The sequence below is a fragment of the Salvelinus namaycush genome, chromosome 15 (assembly GCF_016432855.1).
Source record: "Salvelinus namaycush isolate Seneca chromosome 15, SaNama_1.0, whole genome shotgun sequence".
In the NCBI taxonomy this organism is placed as follows: Eukaryota; Metazoa; Chordata; class Actinopteri; order Salmoniformes; family Salmonidae; genus Salvelinus; species Salvelinus namaycush.
Genome location: NC_052321.1, coordinates 37,013,529 through 37,037,358, shown reverse-complemented (window position 1 = coordinate 37,037,358; position 23,830 = coordinate 37,013,529). Strand labels below are relative to the sequence as shown.

Here is a 23,830-nt window from a genome sequence, read left to right as displayed (position 1 = left end):
TGTATTTGTATTTTTTGGTTTATTATTTTGGACAAGTTACAATCTTAATATTGAACATTGTTTTTTCACTTCTCGACTTAAATGTACGCCAAAGCTTCGGAGAAGTTATCTTCATGTTTATTTATTAGACTGACTAAAAGGTACTAGGGTTGAACGAAGTAGAATTATTACATCAGAAGGCCACGGTGGAAACAGTATAGGCCTATATGGATGTTCCCAACACACTTTGACAGCATTTGGCATTAGTCTTCTGCGTAATGTTTGAAACTACACTGTGATAAAACAGTACAGCTGCACAGGTCTAATCTATCCACAATGAAATTGAATGTGTCTTAATTAAAGGAAATTGTTTGGATTTGACCCGATTCTTCCTGAATTGTAGCAGTTGTTTCAAAGACATTTCAAAAACTCATGTGTTAGAAGGACTATCAAAAAAAATACCTTCTGCGTGAAATAATATTCTACCCACTTTTAAAAGTCACACGCGTCTTTGTACTAAATGAACCGTGTTGTATAAATATATGCAATCATTTGATACATTTTAAGCAAGCGCTTAGGTCTACATGAAAGATTTTTGATGGTCATAAAATCGTTAAAACTTGTCAGTGATATTAGGCTATTTGTTGGCTACGACTCGAGGTTCAAAATGGCTGAAAATCGACATCATTTACAATAACTTCTCGAAACATTTTCTGTGTGTTGCTACTTTCTTTTGCCAACCTAATGTTCGCTTGCCATGAGGCGAGAAGGACCGAATGTTGCGTGCGTGACTCCAAAAGTGCATCGGGCGTAGTGATGTCATGGCAGAGTGGTATACGTCGGCTGTCTCATATAAAATTGATTCACTTGGAATTTGGGAGAGGCAAAACGTTGGAAGGTTGCCGACGGGTGCTCTCCAACTTCGTAATCCAGAGAGAATACATCTCGTTCTTTCTCCTTTTCCCCTTTATGGCATTTTGACTTCGAATAGGTAGGCCGCATTCCAATTACGCATGTGTTGAATTCATTTTGACCATTGTAACCTTCTTCTCCTACCGATCATTTCTTTACCCATATTAAAATGCACAGCTTTTGGCGTAGATAACATTTATTTGTTTGTAGTTTTAAATACATTTTTTTCTAAGACACACATTAGAAATGTATCAATTTGTTTTTAATAATACTTTTTTTCAGTCTCTTAATGGATCTGAAAATATTGAGAGTGATTCAATGAATGTCTCAAGAAATGTTTGACATGAAAGACAGATGATGTTCAGAAGGTCCATTCAACCATGGACTGGGTAAAGCACTGTAACCACAAGGCCACTGTTTTGGTACCTGTTTTCGTCATCTAGGTATAAGTAAAAGCCTTTGTGCCTCTAATGGCATTGTGTCTGTCTGATCAAGGGGCTGATGGAGGGAGGAGGAGAGAGAGTGTATGTATGTATGCATGTTGGAGTAGCAAACCGACCTCCACTCCAACTCGGAGACTAGTACCGACAAAAGACATACTGTTTTGCCTGTGGTCTGTGAGGTCACCAGCCACCTGACCTAGAGTGTGTACACTCATTAAGTCCTTAGCAAACAGCAGGCCTGCAGCACCAGGCTGAGGTTGTGCTGCAGAGAGGTGTGTACGTGTTTGTGTGTGTCTGTGTGAGCTTGATGAAACATGGCAGCTCTTTTACAAAGTATACTTCATTAATATATTACATAGGCAAAGATGTAGGTTTCAGAGGTGTGTGTGTATATATATATATATATATATATATATATATATATATACACATGTGTGTGTGTGTGTGTGTGTGTGTGAGAGAGAGAGAGAAGTGTGTGAAGCCTGATGGAGCTCGGGAGCTATTTCACATTAACATATTATATATGCGCCACAAAGGAAAAGGGGATGGGTGCCCAAGTCCCCACCAGCCTAGCCCGCCAGTGTTACAGCATAAACAGTCCCTCTGTTTGTGCGACAGTGTAAACATTCCTCTGTCCTTTGCAGGCCGGTGCTTATTTGACTTGGAAAGCACTCTCCCCCGCATCCAGTGGTCACGGACCGTTGCATCAGGGATCCCAGTGTTGTTTTTGACCGTACGTGAGCCACATCACAGAGCTGCAGTGAGATGATCAGGAGCCGTATATATAAAGTGTCTCGCAGTATGAGTGCTGATTTAGGATCAGTTTAGCCTTTTAGATCCCAATGACAGATTGCACGGACGGACGGACGGACGGACGGGATCCTAGATCAGCACTACTACTCTGGGATCGTAGTGTTGTTAGTGAGATAAACATACACTGTACCAGCCCTACTTAGATTCCCTCCACCCATCATCAAACTACAGGGAGAACAACCCAGTCACGACGTTCAACCTTAAGACATGAGAGGTGGGAAAAGATTGGCTGTACTACACAGTATGGGTTTGATGTACACTGACAAATCAACTAAAACAAGAGAAGCACGGTTTTCTTTAACAACTAAAACGCACATCACTCTTGGACAAAGTCCATTTCTTTTGGCTCATAGAAACGAAACAAAAAAAATGTAACCACGTTAAATTAAGCCAATGCTTTTTTTTTTTTTTTTTATCGAATAATAATACATGGGACTTACATAACGCTTTTCAATAGTAGAACAAAAAAACTATTAAAACAATTCCAGAGTAACAGCCAGAAAATCTCTGATCCAAATGTTTGTAAACAACCATAACTAGTTTGATGTAAAACTATGGGTACTCTTTAGTCTAATCTGGGCACTCTTCAGGATAATGTAGGTCAAACGTTATGGAAGTGAGGTCTAATAGGGAAACTGTCGTTTTAAGAATGAAGGGGGGGGGGAAAACACATGTTGTTAATTAATGATGTTGAGTCTGCCTCCAAATGTCATATGGTTATCTTTACTCCACTACACGCAATCAGAAACAAGACAAGCTCCATGTAAAGTGTGCTACACACACACTACTACCGGAATACATGGGTTAAGAGCGCATTTAATGCACGCACGCACGCACACACACAGTGTACTAAAGTAACACTAAGCAGGGTGCTACACACACACACACACACACACACACACACACACACACACACACACACACACACACAAACAGTCTACTAAAGTAACACTAAGCAGGGTGCTACACACACACACACAGTCTACTAAAGTAACACTAAGCAGGATGCTACACACACACACACACACACACACACACACACACACACACACACACACACACACACACACACACACACACAGTCTACTAAAGTAACACTAAGCAGGATGCTACACACACATACACACACACACAGTCTACTAAAGTAACACTAAGCAGGATGCTACACACACACACACACACACACACACACACACACACACACACACACACAGTCTACTAAAGTAACACTAAGCAGGATGCTACACACACATACACACACACACAGTCTACTAAAGTAACACTAAGCAGGGTGCTACACACACAACTACAGAAATACATGGGGTTAGGTGCCCTCTTGTTCATTGGACTTTTGAAAAAGAAGGTGACAATAGACAGATTGTTTTCTATGTGTCTTAAAAACAGCATGTTTAAACACACAGGTGAGTAAAAACTATAAATGAGCAGATCCGTTCTGGGGAGCCAAACCACTGCACATCTGGTGTGTGTGTGTGTGTGTGTGTGTGTGTGTGTGTGTCATGATGCTTTAACAGAGACTAGGATAGGTGTACCTTCCATTTTTAACCATGTCAGCACAGAACACTACCGTAAAACTCAAAGTGTGGATCCTACACACAGTATTGGGGAAGCTACTTTGAAAATACAGTGTACCAAGCTACCAATTACTTCACACTGAAAAATGTGAAAATACACTAAAGTTACGCTTAAAAAATATATATAGTTTACTTAACTGAAGTTACTTTGAAAAAGCAGTTTCACTACAGCTAAACTACTTATTGATAAATCATCATATTTCAATCTGAAATGTCAAACTACAAATTACAAGAACAAATCACTTTGGGGTCATACTGTATGTTAACACAATGTCATTTTGCCTATTAAACACACAAAAAACAAATGTTTCAAGTGATAATGAGGCAGGTTTGATGCCGAAAAAGAAAGGACATGATTGCATTGTCTTTTCCTTATGCAAAATAAGTATTGTGTAGTTACAGTAGTTAGCTACGACGCTAAACTACCACCAAGCTACTTCAAAATGCAGTTGAACTACATATAGTTCACTACACCCCAACACTGCCTACAAATACTGTAGTATTTTCATCTTTTACTTCCCTCTATATCCACTGTGGTCTGGTAGGGAAAAAACAAGCTGATACTTCATTTAAGCTGTGACAAGACTACTGTATGTTTTCCCCTGATTGCACGGCTGTCAAAGAGGAGACAGAGACAGGCCATTCTGAGGAAGACCTGTCAGCATTGGAGACAGACAAGAGAGAGCAAGGAATTCCTACACAGGTGGGGGAGTGAGGAACGGAGAACGGCGAGGCCGGGGTCGAGCGTGGCGGTATATGTTCAGTAAGGGGGAAGGCGTTACCGTTTGCATGCCTGTATGCGTGTGTGAGGGAGGAGTGTACTGCGATGCTACGTTACTCCAGTGCACGTACCGAACACACGTTGCAAGAAGTCGAGACGCGAACAAACGCAGGCATTCGACACTCCATTACGAAGAGAACAGGTTAAGCATTTACAGTTCCATCCATCCACAACCTTCAGCTGTTAGTCTATCACCGACCGTACAGTTGGGCCTCGGGGCAAAGAACCGGGAGCCTTTCCATTTTGGCAGAGAGCAGCTCACACATTAATGATGAGTGTCAAATAGCAACCTGACTCAACATAGCCTACTGCTGACTGCTGCCAGGAGAGGGAGGGGGGGGGGGGTAGAGAAAGAGCCAGGCTAAGCCACAGGTGTGTGTGTGTGTGTGTGTGTGTGTGTGAGAGAGAGAGTGCCAACAGGAGATATAGAGCAGAATGAGAGAGTGTGTTGTAGACTCCATTCTCTGCTCAAATATTTGAATATCTCGAGGTTACAAGGTAACTTTAGTTTGTTGTAAGCTATGCTGCACCAGTGATTCAGTTAGCCCCACAGACCCAGAGAGGAGACTGATATGAAGGCACAGTCTTGGCTAACAGCTTCTATGGCTGACAGGAACACACACTCATGCACGCACACACGTCTCTCTCTCTCTCTCTCTCTCTCTCTCTCTCTCTCTCCCACACACAAACACACACACACACACTTCAAGTTTGATGCGTTTTAATCTGTCACATACAAGTAGGCAGCTTCATAGGGACTTTGAAAAAGATATGCTATGACAGAATACATTAAAATCACAAACTATTTCAAGATATCAATGCGAGTCTCTATTGTCTTCTATGATGATTTTGTCATTTCTATTCAATGTGTACAAAAATGGCAGAATTTTAGAGGAGGCTTCATCCTGTGCCTGATTCCGTTTATGTGAAGTCGTCTTTGAATGAATGCACTGTGGGTGGAGCGTGTGTGTGTGTGTGTGTGTGTGTGTGTAATCTGGACATTTGGGCTTGGAACACCGTGGCTGTGTGTGTGTAATAGTTTGTAGTGGACACTAAATCCCCTGTATGTTAAATAGGTTTACATTAGTATGGCAGCGAGATACAATATAGGACTCATCTATGCACACAGTATGTAATGGCATGCATGGCTATTGTATTAGATGTGTAAGTTGTTCCCAATAATGTTTGTGTATTAAATGAGGCAGGGCCTTGATTTGTCGAGGTGGATTATTATTGATTGTAATGGAAGACGTAATATGGATAACAGATCAGTGTTTTGCGATATGGTTCTAGTCCGGTTATACTACGGTTGTATTCTGGTTGTACTATGGTTGTCTTCTGGTTATACTATGGTTGCATTCTGGTTGTACAATGGTTACACTCTGGTCATACTTTGGTTGTATGTATGGGACGGGCACTAGCTGGAACAGTCTATTGGAGGTCACAGGGTTTAGCCTGTGGATGTTGGAACCTGAGACAGCAGGCCCCTTAAGGCAGCTGCCTGGTGCGCTTCAGTAAACTGCCTGGTGGGCATCCTAATAGGCTGCCTGGTGGGAACCTTAAGGCATGCTGGTGGGCTTCTTCTCATCACCAGTTCTTATTTAACCATCCAGATACGTATTCATACACCAGCAGCATCACAGCTCCACCTAGGAGGAGGAGGAGAAGACAACGGGGCATGAATACAATACTACAAATTATAATACTAATAATGTAATCTAATTCCATGTGTGGAGTTGTAGGGCTGGGCGACATGGCCAAAATATCATATCATGGTATTAAAAATAATTGGACGGTATGACGGTATTTAACATTATTTTATGTTTTTGATTAATAAAAGGTCTCATTTTGCTTTATGAGTAGTGACCCTATGGTTGCAACACAAACAGTGCATTCGAAAAGTATTCAGACCCCTTGACTTTTCCCACATTTCGTTACGTTACCGCCTTATTCTTAAATGCATTAAATCGTTTTTTCCCTCATCAATCTGCACACAATACCCCATAATGACGAAGCAAAAACTGTTTTTTAGAAAGTTTTGCAAATGTATGAATAATACAAAATGGAAATATCACATTTACAGAAATATTCAGAACCTTTACTCAGTACTTTGTTGAAGCACCTTTGGCAGCAATTACAGCCTCGACTCTTCTTGGGTATGACGCTACAAGCTTGGCACACCTGTATTTGGGGAGTTTCTCCCATTCTTCTCTGCAGATCCTCTCAAGCTCTGTCAGGTTGGATGGGGAGCGTTGCTGCACAGCTATTTTCAGGTCTCTCCAGAGATGTTAGATTGGGTTCAAGTCCGGGCTCTGACTGGGTCACTCAAGGATATTAAGAGACTTATCCCGAAGCCACTCCTGCGTTGTCTTGGCTGTGTGTTTAGGGCCATTGTCCCGTTGGAAGGTGAACCTTCACCTCAGTCTGAGTTCCTGAGACCTCTGGGGCAGATTTTCATCAAGAATCACTCTGTACTTTGCTCCATTCATCTTTCCCTCAATCCTGACTAGTCTCGAGGTCCCTGCCGCTGAAAAACATCCCCGCAGAATGATGCTGCCACCACCATGCTTCACCGTAGGGATGGTGCCAGGTTTCCGCCAGACATGATGCTTGGCATTCAGGCCAAAGAGTTCAATCTTGGTTTTATCAGAGCAGAGAATCTTGTTTCTCATGGTCTGAGAGTCTTTAGGTGCCTTTTGACAAACTCCAAGCGGGCTGTCATGTGCCTTTTACTGAAGACTGCTTCCGTCTGGCCACTCTACCATAAAAGCCTGATTGGTGGAGTGCTGCAGAGATGGTTGTTCTTTTGGAAGGTTCTCCCATCTCCACAGAGGAACTATGTAGCTCTGTCAGAGTGATCATCGGGTCTTGGTCACCTCCCTGTCCAAGGCCCTTCTCCCCCTGATTGCTCAGTTTGGCCGGGCAGCCAGCTGTAGGAAGTGTCTTGGTGGTTCCAAACTTCTTCCATTTAAGAATGATGGATGCCACTGTGTTCTTGGGGACCTTCAATGCTGCAGACATTTTGTGGTACCCTTCCCCAGATCTGTGTCTCGACATAATCCTGTCTCTAAGCTCTACGTACAATTCCTTCGACCTCATGGCTTGGTTTTTGCTCTGACAATCACTGTCAACTGTGGGACCTTATATAGAAAGGTGTGTGCCTTACCAAATCACGTACAATCAATTGAATTTACCACAAGTGGACTCCGATCAAGTTGTAGAAACATCTCAAGGACGATCAATGGAAACAGGATGCACCTGAGCTCAATTTCAAGTCTCATAGCAAAGGGTCTGAATACTTATGTAAATAAGGTATTTGTTTTTTATTTTAAATACATTTGCAAACATTTCTAAAAACCAGTTTTTTCTTTGTCATTATGTGGTATTGTGTGTAGATTGATAAGGATTTTTTTTATTTAATCCATTTTAGAATAAGGCTGTGATGTAAAAAAAAGGGAAAATGTTAAGGAGTCTGAATACTTTCCAAAGGGACTGTACATTCTAAGTGATTTCAATGGGACTTTATCCATTATTTTATACAGTTCGATTAAATTTCAACCCCCAAAAAATGCTCACAATTTTTTATCAATTTCTGCATTTCCTGAACTCATTTGATATCATTTACACACTGCCATGTAGGGCTGCACGATATGGACAAACAATCTAGGCCTTATTTATAACCAAAAGTTGCAATTGTGATTTGGAGCAAAACATTTAGGTGAACTTTTGAATCATGGAAATAGAATGATTATTCTAATTCTATAGTTAGAATATAATAGTGGCAACTTTAAATACAGTGTTGTTTGACATGACAACGAATGAAAACGCCAGGGAGAAGTTATTGTGACAGGGTAGGAACCAAAGTGTTGATAAGTGCTTCCTTGGGGACCCTATAATCTTTGGCTAAATTGAATGTTTTCTTCATGTAGCTAACATATTCATGCTTTGCGTATTCCTCTTTGATTTAGAAGATACTGTTGCACAAACAGCATGCTGTTTTAGTTTCAAGTTTTAATGTAACATACACAAGTAACTAGCAATTAGCATTAGTGTCTAAAAAGATTTAGGCCCAACTTGCTAAGAAAAGACAAACAAGCTGTTTGCAGATGTAAGAAACACAAACTAAGTCTAATTATAGAACGCTAGTGGATTAATATTAAGAAGCGAAGTGAAAACGGCATCGTTGTCATCAACATTGTTGCATGTGCTGCATTGATCATGCAGACTGAACACAAGTGTCTCGTGGTCAAGGAGCAACAAATTAGCTACTTGAGTGACGGGGGCGGGGTTAGAGAGATGAGAGATGGCTCAAGTAGCGAAGTAAACTATGAAAATGGACGTTACACACGGCGTATCACATTTAACAAACGAAACATTCAAATACCGCTATACACCGAACAAAAATCTAAACGCAACATGTAAGGTTTTGGTCCCGTGTTTCATGAGCTGAAATAAAAGTTCCCAGAAATGTTTCATATGCACAAAAAGCTTCTTTCTATCAAATTTTCTGCAAACATTTGTTTACATCCCTGTTAGTGAGCATTTCTCTTTCGCCAAGATAATCCATCCACCTGACAGGTGTGGCATATCAAGAAACTGATTTAACAGCATGATCATTACACAGGTGCACCTTGTGCTTGGGACAATAAAAGGTCACACAACACAATGCCACAGATGTCTCAAGTTTTGAGGGAGCGTGCAATTGGCATGCTGACTGCAGGAATGTCCACCAGAGCTGTTGCCAGAGAATTTAATGTTCATTTCTTGAACAACGTCATTTTAGAGACTTTGGCAGTACGTCCAACCGGCCTCACAACCGCAGACTATGTGTAACCACGCCAGCCCAGGACCTCCACATCCGGCTTCTTCACCTGCGGGATAGTCTGAGACCAGCCACCCAGACAGCTGATGAAACTGTGGGTTTGCACAACCAAAGAATTTCTGCACAAACTGTCAGAAACAGTCTCAGGGAAGCACATCTGCATGCTTATCGTCCTCACCAGGGTCTTGACCTGACTGCAGTTCAGCATCGTAACAGACTTCAGTGGGCAAATGCTCACCTTCGATGGCCACTGGCACGCTGTAAAACTGTGCTCTTCATGGATGAATCCCGGTTTCAACTGTACCGGGCAGATGGCGTCATGTGGGCGAGCGGTTTGCCGATGTCAACGTTGTGAACAGTGTCTCATGTTGGTGGTGGCGTTATGGTATGGACAGGCATAAGCTACGGACAATGAACACAATTCTATTTTCAATGGAAATTTGAATGCACAGATATACCGTGATGAGATCCTGAGGCTCATTGTCGTGCCATTTATCCGCCGCCATCACCTCATGTTTCAGCATGATAATGCACGGACCCATGTCGCAAGGATCTGTACACAATTTCTGGAAGCTGAAAATGTCCCAGTTCTTCCATGGCCTGCACACTCACCAGACATGTCACCCATATCCAGCAACTAGGCACAGCCATTGAAAAGGAGTGGGAAAACATTCCACAGGCCACAATCAACAGCCTGATCAACTCTATGCGAAGGAGATGTGTCGCGCTGCATTTGGCAAATGGTGGTCACACCAGATAGACTGGTTTTCTGATCCACGCCCCTACCTTCTTCTTTAAGATATCTGTTGACCAACAGATGCATATCTGTATTCCCAGTCATGTGAAAAATAAAGTATTTGAAATTATGGCATGTTGCGTTTATATATATTTTTCAGTGTAGAGGGTAAAGTAAAAACCCAAACCGGTTCGTGCATCAATACCGGTAAATTGTAAAATACTGTATTCCGCCCAGCCATATGGAGTGTCCAGACTGATTTTTAGAAGGACATGCTGTGTAATAACTATTATACCAAGATAAGGGTTAGGCTATCAGTAGCAAAGACCACATCTAGATAAAAAAAGATCTATAATATAGTACACTGCTCAAAAAAATAAAGGGAACACTTAAACAACACAATGTAACTCCAAGTCAATCACACTTCTGTGAAATCAAACTGTCCACTTAGGAAGCAACACTGATTGACAATACATTTCACATGCTGTTGTGCAAATGGAATAGACAAAAGGTGGAAATTATAGGCAATTAGCAAGATACCCCCAATAAAGGAGTGGTTCTGCAGGTGGTGACCACAGACCACTTCTCAGTTCCTATGCTTCCTGGCTGATGTTTTGGTCACTTTTGAATGCTGGCGGTGCTTTCACTCTAGTGGTAGCATGAGACGGAGTCTACAACCCACACAAGTGGCTCAGGTAGTGCAGCTCATCCAGGATGGCACATCAATGCGAGCTGTGGCAAGAAGGTTTGCTGTGTCTGTCAGCGTAGTGTCCAGAGCATGGAGGCGCTACCAGGAGACAGGCCAGTACATCAGGAGACGTGGAGGAGGCCGTAGTTCAGTTCCGAAGCATAGGAACTGAGAAGTGGTCTGTGGTCACCACCTGCAGAACCACTCCTTTATTGGGGGTGTCTTGCTAATTGCCTATAATTTCCACCTTTTGTCTATTCCATTTGCACAACAGCATGTGAAATGTATTGTCAATCAGTGTTGCTTCCTAAGTGGACAGTTTGATTTCACAGAAGTTACATTGTGTTGTTTAAGTGTTCCCTTTATTTTTTTGAGCAGTGTATAATCAACTTCTCATTTAGTAATATGATGAAAGACGTAGGCTACATCTTAAATTAGCCATAACATTCAAGATGCCCTGTAACAAATAGCATACTTCTCTTTACCAAAAACATTGCTCCTCTGATAAAAATGCCATATTATCATTTCTCAGTCCGTCATGACCAAACGTTTGGGAAGAAAGTGAATTGAATAGTTGTAGCAACGTCACCTGGTCCGAGTCTCATGATCTTGGGGATCAGTCCTTTGTACAGCGCCAAGTATCTGGAGAAATAATAATATAATATTACATCTGGAGAGAGGCAGTAGCATGACGTCTTAGTACTTTCATATCCTAAGAAAAAAACGTAACATTACTTTTTAAAAATAAATAATACTGGGATCCATTTTATTCTAAATCCCTGTACAGTGTGTGTGAGTGTATATGCGTGTGCATGAATGAACTTGTGTGTAATTACGAGTGTTGGCATTATTGGGATTAGCAGATGCGGCTGCCTGCCCGGTTTCTGTCTCCCTCGCAGGTCAGGTAGCGAGAGAGAAAGAACACTAATAGCCATTGGTGTTTAGTGTAGTGTAACTTAAGGGTATACCTACTATCTGCCCTAACCCTAATGTTTTCAAGGTGATCAGTGTTCCTGGCCGGCGCTGGCCGCCTCCTGCTCCCCTACCCGTCACCCCTCCCTCCCCCGTCCCGTCCCACACTACAGCTCCTGCTCCCCTACCCCCGCCACTGATGGCGTTAATAAGGCTCGACCCACTTCCTCCCTGCCCCTCTGTCTGATTAGATTGACCCACGGAGCGCCGCGCGGCTCGTTAGGACGGCCTTAACGACGTCCCCCATAGGGACCACTAATTAGCTGCGACTGTGTTGTGTTAGAGCATGGGGACTGGACGGAGTGGGCTGAGAGTAGACCTCTCTCTCTCTCTCCCTCCCCCTTGAAAAGGCAGCAGTGAGTCAGTGCCACTCCTACAGCAGCATCAGCCCCCCCCTAGGCCCCAGACAATACACTAGTCGACCCAACAACACCTAGGAACCACATCAAGAGGTTCAGATCTCTTGGCGTAATGGCTAAGGGGTTGAGTCGCTGGACCCGGGTTGGAGTCCAGGCTGAGGCAACCTCCCTGACTTCAGCGCTCCATACGTACCCCTCCTCCCGGTAGACCAGGCCCATGGTCTGGAAGCAGGTCCGGTACTTGACCTCTCCCGGTATGGGCTGGGGAGCCTGGATGCGGCTTTTGGCCACGTCGAAAGGAATGTTGACACAGGAAGAGATGGTTCCTGAGGCCAGGCCAATAGCAAACTTCCTCAGGAACTCCAGGGTTGGGTCCTGCCAGGGGAAAAGGGAGAGACAGGGACATAGAACAGAGAGAGACAGGGACAAAGAAGAGAGAGTGAGACAGGGACAAAGAAGCGAGACATAGAAGAGCGAGAGATGGGAGAGAGATAGGGGGAGGGAGAGAGATGTTCACTAAAGAGACAGAGGTCTGTGCTGCAGCTGTATCCATGGATGTCCCTCTCTCATTTATCTGCCTGGACATCCTTTTCTATTTTATAATCTGCCTTTTATATGAAAGAAAGAGATAGTGATATCTACAGTTGAAGTCGGAAGTTTACATACACTTAGGTTGGAGTCATTAAAACTTGTTTTTCAACCACTCAACAAATATCTTTCTAACAAACTATAGTTTTGGCAAGTCGCTTAGGACATCTACTTTGTACATGACACAAGTAACTTTTCCAGCAATTGTTTACAGACAGATTATTTCACTTATAATTCACTGTATCACAATTCCAGTGGGTCAGAAGTTTACATACACTAAGTTGACTGTGCCTTTAAACAACTTGGAAAATTCCAGAAAATGATGTCATGGCTTTAGAAGCTTCTGATTGGCTAATTGACATCATTTGAGTTAATTGGAGGTGTACCTGTGGATGTATTTCAAGGCCTACCTTCAAACTCACTGCCTCTTTGCTTGACATCATGGGAAAATCAAAAGAAATCAGCCAAGACCTCAGAAAAACAATTGTATACCTCCACAAGTCTGGTTCATCCTTGGGAGCAATTTCCAAACGCCTGAAGGTATGACGTTCATCTGTACAAACAATAGTACGCAAGTATAAACACCATGGGACCACGTAGCCGTCATCCCGCTCAGGAAGGAGACGCGTTCTGTCTCCTAGAGATGAACGTACTTTGGTGCGAAAAGTGCAAATCAATCCCAGAACAACAGCAAAGGACCCTGTGAAGATGCTGGAGGAAACGGGTACAAAAGTATCTATATCCACAGTAAAACGAGTCCTATATCGACATAACCTGAAAGGCCACTCAGCAAGGAAGAAGCAACTGCTCCGAAACGACCATAAAAATGCCAGACTACGGTTTGAAACTGCACATGGGTACAAAGATCGTACATTTTGGAGAATTGTCCTCTGGTCTTATGAAACAAAAATAGAACTGTTTGGCCATCATGACCATCGTTATGTTTGGCAGCATCATGTTGTGGAGGTGCTTTGCTGCAGGAGGGACTGGTGCACTTGACAAAATAGATGGCATCATGAGGAAAGAAAATTATGTGGATATATTGAAGCAACATCTCAAGACATCAGTCAGGAAGTTAAAGCTTAGTCGCAAATGGGTCTTCCAAATGGACAATGACCCCAAGCATACTTACAAAGTTATGGCTTAAGGACAACAAAGTCAAGGTATTGGAGTGGCCATCACAAAGCCCTGACCTCAATCCTGTATAAAATTTGTGGGCAGAACTGAAAAAGCGTGTGCGAGGAAGGAGGCCTACAAACCTGACTCAGTTACACCAGCTCTGTCAGGAGGAATGGGACACAATTCACCCAACTTATTGTGGGAAGCTTGTGTTAGGCTACCAGAAAACATTTGACCCAAGTTAAACAATTTAAAGGCAATGCTACCAAATACTAATTGAGTGCATGTAAACTTCTGTGATGAAAGAAATAAAAGCTGAAATAAATCATTCTCTCTATTATTCTGACATTTCACATTCTTAAAATAAAGTGGTGATCCTAACTGACCTAAGACAGGGGATTATTACTAGGATTACATGTCAGGAATTGTGAAAAACTGAGTTTAAATGTATTTTGTGAAGTTGTATGTAAACTTCTGACTTCAACTGTATATATCTCGATGGTGTAGTGATTAAATCCAACCCAACAGGATAGATGTAAGGACGATGTGTGTGCGAGGAGGGGTTAGAGAGAGAGAGCAATGACTCTGACTCATGCATATGATTGCAAAGCAAAGCTGGCATGAAAACCCTGATCATTTTATGGTAGCAAGGGGGCAAATTAGCGCTTCCTGACTGCAGTTTCCACCTCTCTGATTGGCTGAAGCACATGTCTGTTCGTGCGCTTGCTAGAGAGAGAGAGGATTTATAAACAGGGTTCATGCAGGCAGACTGGCGGAGGCATATGGGGACAATTTAGTCTAATTGGGCATTGACTCTCTCTGCAGCACAGGGGTATTACTGTGTGTGTGTGTGTGTGTGTGTGTGTGTGTGTGTGTGTGTGTGTGTGTATTACTGTACCAAAGAAAGACAGAGAAGTCCCGGTCGGCCCAGAGAACTCTGAAGGTTAATTGGTCAGGATATATATATTTTTTATACAAATGACAGAAGCCTATAGAAACGCAGATCCTGGACCTGTATCTTGTCAAAGATCTGGACACTGAGTGCTGCTGAGTTAAATAACAGATCATCTTAGAGTTGTTGTTTTTTTTTAAGTAGAATGTGGAGTACGGAACTGCTTGAAGTGGAATAAAAATTTCCGGTACTCGTTTTAGTTTTACAGTACCGGTACTCATAAAAGAGTTGGGGTACTCAAGCAGGAGGTGACGTTTTAGTTACCGAGGAGGTTACATTTTAGTCTGGCCTCTGTACACCAACATGTACTTACAATAAGCACCAACTCACACATTCACTTCTGAAAGCACTGTGTTCGGAACAGCCCATTCAAATGCACATGAACGTGGCACGGTGAATTTGACTGCCGACACGACTGAGTTGCGATGCTCATTGCTCACCCTGCTAACAAAAGCCTTTGAAGGGGTTCAATAATCAGCCCAGCCTGTCTCTGCTGGAGCAACTTATATCTGTCCTGTAACTACACAACGGGCTGAGCTTCACCTAAAACAGGCTCAACTCCAGCCAAGCCTGCAGGTAGGTATAATGCATTATGATGCAGTTATAATGCATAGTTAGACTTATATGACCCCCTTTTTCCATCTCATAATGATACCGTCTAAATACCAGCCATTCTGAGTCAGTAGGAAAATTCCTGCATAGAGAGATATGACTGGTTTTCCCCAAAGGATCGCTCTCAGAAGCTAAGATAACCAAGCCTAAGAAGTGGTCATTTTCCCTCTATGATCACTTTAATACAGTTCACGCATGATAATAACTATCCATAAGCGCCATCCATAAATGCCAGAATCATGCAGACCAGGGGTGAATTCACCCAATAAAAATACGGCTTCCACATCTACCCCACTGTAGAACTAACTTCCTCCTGAAATAATAACACACTGTCTGCTTTCAATTAGTCCATGGAAGTTCATCTAGGATGCATCCCAAATGGCATCCTATTCCAGATGTAGTGCACTACTTTTGACCAGGGCCCATAGGGCTCTGGTCAAAAGTAGTGCACAGTATCTGGAGTAGGGTGACATTTGGGACGCAGGCCCTAATGCCGTCTCCAGTTTATACACGGTGAACAGGCTGGCGTATGGTAACGTTTCCATTCAACAAAATGTACTTTTGTTTGGGAATCAGGCCCTCTATGCCGGATGTGTAACGTGAACCTCTGAGGATGTTGTAGAGAGCAAACAGACGAGGTATTAGCGGCACTCTACCCAACTCCTCTCTGATTTCCCTTCCTCTCAGTTGCCTCACTGACTGCAGTACTTAGGCTAACCAATCCAACTGTAGTACCTAGAGCATGGCTAACCAATCCAACTGTAGTACCTAGAGCATGGCTAACCAATCCAACTGTAGTACCTAGAGCATGGCTAACCAATCCAACTGTAGTACCTAGAGCATGGCTAACCAATCCAACTGTAGTATCTAGAGCATGGCTAACCAATCCAACTGTAGTACCTAGAGCATGGCCAACCAATCCAACTGTAGTACCTAGAGCATGGCTAACCAATCCAACTGTAGTACCTAGAGCATGGCTAACCAATCCAACTGTAGTACCTAGAGCATGGCTAACCAATCCAACTGTAGTACCTAGAGCATGGCTAACCAATCCAACTGTAGTACCTAGAGCATGGCTAACCAATCCAACTGTAGTACATAGAGCATGGCTAACCAATCCAACTGTAGTACCTAGAGCATGGCTAACCAATCCAACTGTAGTACCTAGAGCATGGCTAACCAATCCAACTGTAGTACTTAGAGCATGGCTAACCAATCCAACTGTAGTACCTAGAGCATGGCTAACCAATCCAACTGTAGTACCTAGAGCATGGCTAACCAATCCAACTGTAGTACCTAGAGCATGGCTAACCAATCCAACTGTAGTACCTAGAGCATGGCTAACCAATCCAACTGTAGTACCTAGAGCATGGCTAACCAATCCAACTGTAGTACCTAGAGCATGGCTAACCAATCCAACTGTAGTACCTAGAGCATGGCTAACCAATCCAACTGTAGTACATAGAGCATGGCTAACCAATCCAACTGTAGTACCTAGAGCATGGCTAACCAATCCAACTGTAGTACCTAGAGCATGGCTAACCAATCCAACTGTAGTACTTAGAGCATGGCTAACCAATCCAACTGTAGTACCTAGAGCATGGCTAACCAATCCAACTGTAGTACCTAGAGCATGGCTAACCAATCCAACTGTAGTACCTAGAGCATGGCTAACCAATCCAACTGTAGTACCTAGAGCATGGCTAACCAATCCAACTGTAGTACCTAGAGCATGGCTAACCAATCCAACTGTAGTACCTAGAGCATGGCTAACCAATCCAACTGTAGTACTTAGAGCATGGCTAACCAATCCAACTGTAGTACCTAGAGCATGGCTAACCAATCCAACTGTAGTACATAGAGCATGGCTAACCAATCCAACTGTAGTACCTAGAGCATGGCTAACCAATCCAACTGTAGTACCTAGAGCATGGCTAACCAATCCAACTGTAGTACATAGAGCATGGCTAACCAATCCAACTCGTGTAATTTGAGCATGGCTAACCAATCCAACTGTAGTACCTAGAGCATGGCTAACCAATCCAACTGTAGTACCTAGAGCATGGCTAACCAATCCAACTGTAGTACCTAGAGCATGGCTAACCAATCCAACTGTAGTACCTAGAGCATGGCTAACCAATCCAACTGTAGTACCTAGAGCATGGCTAACCAATCCAACTGTAGTACATAGAGCATGGCTAACCAATCCAACTGTAGTACCTAGAGCATGGCTAACCAACCCAACTGTAGTACATAGAGCATGGCTAACCAATCCAACTGTAGTAGCTAGAGCATGGCTAACCAATCCAACTGTAGTACATAGAGCATGGCTAACCAATCCAACTGTAGTAGCTAGAGCATGGCTAACCAATCCAACTTAGTACCTAGAGCATGGCTAACCAATTCAACTCTTGTAATTTGAGCATGGCTAACCAATCCAACTCGTGTAATTTGAGCATGGCTAACCAATCCAACTGTAGTACATAGAGCATGGCTAACCAATCCAACTTAGTACCTAGAGCATGGCTAACCAATTCAACTCTTGTAATTTGAGCATGGTTAACCAATCCAACTGTAGTACATAGAGCATGGCTAACCAATCCAACTGTAGTACCTAGAGCATGGCTAACCAATCCAACTCGTGTAATTTGAGCATGGCTAACCAATCTAACTGTAGTACATAGAGCATGGCTAACCAATCCAACTGTAGTACCTAGAGCATGGCTAACCAATCCAACTGTAGTACATAGAGCATGGCTAACCAATCCAACTGTAGTACCTAGAGCATGGCTAACCAATCCAACTGTAGTACCTAGAGCATGGCTAACCAATCCAACTGTAGTACCTAGAGCATGGCTAACCAATCCAACTGTAGTACCTAGAGCATGGCTAACCAATCCAACTGTAGTACCTAGAGCATGGCTAACCAATCCAACTGTAGTACCTAGAGCATGGCTAACCAATCCAACTGTAGTACATAGAGCATGGCTAACCAATCCAACTGTAGTACCTAGAGCATGGCTAACCAATCCAACTGTAGTACATAGAGCATGGCTAACCAATCCAACTGTAGTACCTAGAGCATGGCTAACCAATCCAACTGTAGTACCTAGAGCATGGCTAACCAATCCAACTGTAGTACCTAGAGCATGGCTAACCAATCCAACTGTAGTACCTAGAGCATGGCTAACCAATCCAACTGTAGTACATAGAGCATGGCTAACCAATCCAACTGTAGTACATAGAGCATGGCTAACCAATCCAACTGTAGTACCTAGAGCATGGCTAACCAATCCAACTGTAGTACATAGAGCATGGCTAACCAATCCAACTGTAGTACCTAGAGCATGGCTAACCAATCCAACTGTAGTACATAGAGCATGGCTAACCAATCCAACTGTAGTACCTAGAGCATGGCTAACCAATCCAACTGTAGTATCTAGAGCATGGCTAACCAATCCAACTGTAGTACCTAGAGCATGGCTAACCAATCCAACTGTAGTACCTAGAGCATGGCTAACCAATCCAACTGTAGTACCTAGAGCATGGCTAACCAATCCAACTGTAGTACCTAGAGCATGGCTAACCAATCCAACTGTAGTACCTAGAGCATGGCTAACCAATCCAACTGTAGTACCTAGAGCATGGCTAACCAATCCAACTGTAGTACATAGAGCATGGCTAACCAATCCAACTGTAGTACCTAGAGCATGGCTAACCAATCCAACTGTAGTACCTAGAGCATGGCTAACCAATCCAACTGTAGTACCTAGAGCATGGCTAACCAATCCAACTGTAGTACCTAGAGCATGGCTAACCAATCCAACTGTAGTACATAGAGCATGGCTAACCAATCCAACTGTAGTACATAGAGCATGGCTAACCAATCCAACTGTAGTACCTAGAGCATGGCTAACCAATCCAACTGTAGTACCTAGAGCATGGCTAACCAATCCAACTGTAGTACCTAGAGCATGGCTAACCAATCCAACTGTAGTACTTAGAGCATGGCTAACCAATCCAACTGTAGTACCTAGAGCATGGCTAACCAATCCAACTGTAGTACCTAGAGCATGGCTAACCAATCCAACTGTAGTACCTAGAGCATGGCTAACCAATCCAACTGTAGTACCTAGAGCATGGCTAACCAATCCAACTGTAGTACCTAGAGCATGGCTAACCAATCCAACTGTAGTACCTAGAGCATGGCTAACCAATCCAACTGTAGTACCTAGAGCATGGCTAACCAATCCAACTGTAGTACCTAGAGCATGGCTAACCAATCCAACTGTAGTACCTAGAGCATGGCTAACCAATCCAACTGTAGTACCTAGAGCATGGCTAACCAATCCAACTGTAGTACCTAGAGCATGGCTAACCAATCCAACTGTAGTACCTAGAGCATGGCTAACCAATCCAACTGTAGTACCTAGAGCATGGCTAACCAATCCAACTGTAGTACCTAGAGCATGGCTAACCAATCCAACTGTAGTACATAGAGCATGGCTAACCAATCCAACTGTAGTACATAGAGCATGGCTAACCAATCCAACTGTAGTACCTAGAGCATGGCTAACCAATCCAACTGTAGTACCTAGAGCATGGCTAACCAATCCAACTGTAGTACCTAGAGCATGGCTAACCAATCCAACTGTAGTACTTAGAGCATGGCTAACCAATCCAACTGTAGTACCTAGAGCATGGCTAACCAATCCAACTGTAGTACCTAGAGCATGGCTAACCAATCCAACTGTAGTACCTAGAGCATGGCTAACCAATCCAACTGTAGTACCTAGAGCATGGCTAACCAATCCAACTGTAGTACCTAGAGCATGGCTAACCAATCCAACTGTAGTACCTAGAGCATGGCTAACCAATCCAACTGTAGTACCTAGAGCATGGCTAACCAATCCAACTGTAGTACCTAGAGCATGGCTAACCAATCCAACTGTAGTACCTAGAGCATGGCTAACCAATCCAACTGTAGTACCTAGAGCATGGCTAACCAATCCAACTGTAGTACCTAGAGCATGGCTAACCAATCCAACTGTAGTACCTAGAGCATGGCTAACCAATCCAACTGTAGTACCTAGAGCATGGCTAACCAATCCAACTGTAGTACCTAGAGCATGGCTAACCAATCCAACTGTAGTACCTAGAGCATGGCTAACCAATCCAACTGTAGTACCTAGAGCATGGCTAACCAATCCAACTGTAGTACTTAGAGCATGGCTAACCAATCCAACTGTAGTACCTAGAGCATGGCTAACCAATCCAACTGTAGTACCTAGAGCATGGCTAACCAATCCAACTGTAGTACCTAGAGCATGGCTAACCAATCCAACTGTAGTACCTAGAGCATGGCTAACCAATCCAACTGTAGTACATAGAGCATGGCTAACCAATCCAACTGTAGTACCTAGAGCATGGCTAACCAATCCAACTGTAGTACCTAGAGCATGGCTAACCAATCCAACTGTAGTACCTAGAGCATGGCTAACCAATCCAACTGTAGTACCTAGAGCATGGCTAACCAATCCAACTGTAGTACATAGAGCATGGCTAACCAATCCAACTGTAGTACCTAGAGCATGGCTAACCAATCCAACTGTAGTACCTAGAGCATGGCTAACCAATCCAACTGTAGTACCTAGAGCATGGCTAACCAATCCAACTGTAGTACCTAGAGCATGGCTAACCAATCCAACTGTAGTACATAGAGCATGGCTAACCAATCCAACTGTAGTACCTAGAGCATGGCTAACCAATCCAACTGTAGTACCTAGAGCATGGCTAACCAATCCAACTGTAGTACCTAGAGCATGGCTAACCAATCCAACTGTAGTACATAGAGCATGGCTAACCAATCCAACTGTAGTACCTAGAGCATGGCTAACCAATCCAACTGTAGTACCTAGAGCATGGCTAACCAATCCAACTGTAGTACCTAGAGCATGGCTAACCAATCCAACTGTAGTACCTAGAGCATGGCTAACCAATCCAACTGTAGTACCTAGAGCATGGCTAACCAATCCAACTGTAGTACCTAGAGCATGGCTAACCAATCCAACTGTAGTACCTAGAGCATGGCTAACCAATCCAACTGTAGTACCTAGAGCATGGCTAACCAATCCAACTGTAGTACCTAGAGCATGGCTAACCAATCCAACTGTAGTACCTAGAGCATGGCTAACCAATCCAACTGTAGTACATAGAGCATGGCTAACCAATCCAACTGTAGTACCTAGAGCATGGCTAACCAATCCAACTGTAGTACCTAGAGCATGGCTAACCAATCCAACTGTAGTACCTAGAGCATGGCTAACCAATCCAACTGTAGTACCTAGAGCATGGCTAACCAATCCAACTGTAGTACATAGAGCATGGCTAACCAATCCAACTGTAGTACCTAGAGCATGGCTAACCAATCCAACTGTAGTACCTAGAGCATGGCTAACCAATCCAACTGTAGTACCTAGAGCATGGCTAACCAATCCAACTGTAGTACATAGAGCATGGCTAACCAATCCAACTGTAGTACCTAGAGCATGGCTAACCAATCCAACTGTAGTACCTAGAGCATGGCTAACCAATCCAACTGTAGTACCTAGAGCATGGCTAACCAATCCAACTGTAGTACCTAGAGCATGGCTAACCAATCCAACTGTAGTACCTAGAGCATGGCTAACCAATCCAACTGTAGTACCTAGAGCATGGCTAACCAATCCAACTGTAGTACCTAGAGCATGGCTAACCAATCCAACTGTAGTACCTAGAGCATGGCTAACCAATCCAACTGTAGTACCTAGAGCATGGCTAACCAATCCAACTGCCATAAAATTGGTATTTTCACAGGCCTGTTGCTAAGTGGCTGAGAGCCACTTATCCAGTATATTAGACTGAGAGGCTGTTTGAAAGGCTCTCAAAGTGATTAATAGGCCTGGCTTTGTCTATGGACAGGACATAACAATTAGATCTACTGTAAGGGAAAGTCACTTGGTGGCTGGGCAGTTTGGTTTAGGAATATATAGTCTATGACCTACAATACAACTTAACACACAAAAAAACACTGTACACATACAGTTACATCCAACTGATCTAATGTAAAGGAAAGTCAAAAGTCCTTGGTCTGTTTGGTGTAAAAACGGAAAGTCTATGGAAAAAACCAACAGAGATACAGGCCAGGACAGCAACAACACAGACAGGCACATTCAATCTAATCTCCTGATACCTGGCTGGCAGGAATGGCGTCCTTGACGTTGAAGTAGAATCCAAAGTAGATCATGTTAAAGACGCCGTGGCGCCCCAGGGTCGACGTTAACCCTTTATTCAGCCCTCGCAGGCCAAAGCCGTCTGCGTTGATGATGTGCCGTGCTTGGGCAAACGTGGAGGGCTGCTGTATAGGGGCAAGGTCAGGAAGAGAAGAAAAGAGCACAATGTCAATGACGGAGAATAAAATAGTTCTACTTTATGAGAGTAAAATAAACAGTTAAGAAAATGACCTCAAGAACACATGGAAGGCTGCATGCCGTATGGGAGCACGCGTCAGTGACTGAGAAGAGCAAAGATCCACTATAAGGGCGGAATCCTTAACTCGACTATCGCAAAACCAAGCATCGGTGTCAATGGTTACTGTCAAGATAAACATCAATGGTAAAGGGCAAGTTAAGAATGCAGATCTCAAGTTAGGATTCGGGCCATCGTAAGTGACAACAGTGAGATATTGCAGTGTATTAAGTTCCTATTAAACAGTGCTTTTGAATCTCACCACTTGGAAAGAATCTCTGTTGGCCTGCAGGCCGACTTTGACCACTTCAAATGGGTTGACCACCAATGCCTCGGTCAGACCGCACCCTAGACCTGCTACTGACAGAGCCTGGGGAGAGAGGAAGGGAGGGGGAAAGCAGGAGAGAAAGAGGGAGATGGTTAAAGAGGGAGACGTACAGGAGTGAAATACAAGATTAAAGTTCGACATCAACAGGGAGGGAAAAGGACAGAGGGAAGAGAGAAACAGAGAAGGGCAGGTAGCCACAGGGAAAGGTACAGGGCGTATTTGTTTATAAGGTGTACATACATAAGATATATAGTATAAGATGGATTATATGGGTTTACATTGTGAGCACAGTAGTGTGTTTAAGACAACAGTACAACTGAAAGCTTCATGGCATACAGGGCATATGGCTTTGACAGAAACCAGTCTCTCTCACACACGGACATAGGACATCAGTCTCAGTCATGCTGTGACAGCCATTGTTGCATGTCTACAAATGTAAAGAGCTAACAAAGCGGTGGATAGAGGGAGCAGAGGGAGAGAAGGGGCTGAATGAAAGAGCGAGTGAGAGAAAGGAGAGGCGGATGTCATAAACGTCGAAGACGGATGAGGAGGACGCAAAGGCGGATCTGTTCTTGTAAGAGAACTGTTGGACTGGTGGAGGAAGTTGTCGCTTTCAAAAACAAGGGGA

The 23,830-nt window shown here is 43.4% G+C and overlaps 1 protein-coding gene across 1 annotated transcript in view; it reads right to left on the bottom strand.

The window, feature by feature from the left end:
* Positions 1–5,224: 5,224 nt before the first annotated feature.
* The window catches only part of slc25a21 (solute carrier family 25 member 21), an 84,232-nt gene continuing 65,626 nt past the window's right edge, over positions 5,225–23,830 (bottom strand). Inside the window, exons 5-9 of the mRNA XM_039009846.1 lie at positions 23,137–23,244; positions 22,600–22,764; positions 12,291–12,472; positions 11,356–11,408; positions 5,225–6,169 (exon numbers count right to left, since the gene is read on the bottom strand). Of these exons, the coding sequence (XP_038865774.1) occupies positions 6,108–6,169; positions 11,356–11,408; positions 12,291–12,472; positions 22,600–22,764; positions 23,137–23,244 (570 nt within the window). The 3' untranslated portion in view covers positions 5,225–6,107. The remainder of the gene's footprint in view (positions 6,170–11,355; positions 11,409–12,290; positions 12,473–22,599; positions 22,765–23,136; positions 23,245–23,830) is intronic.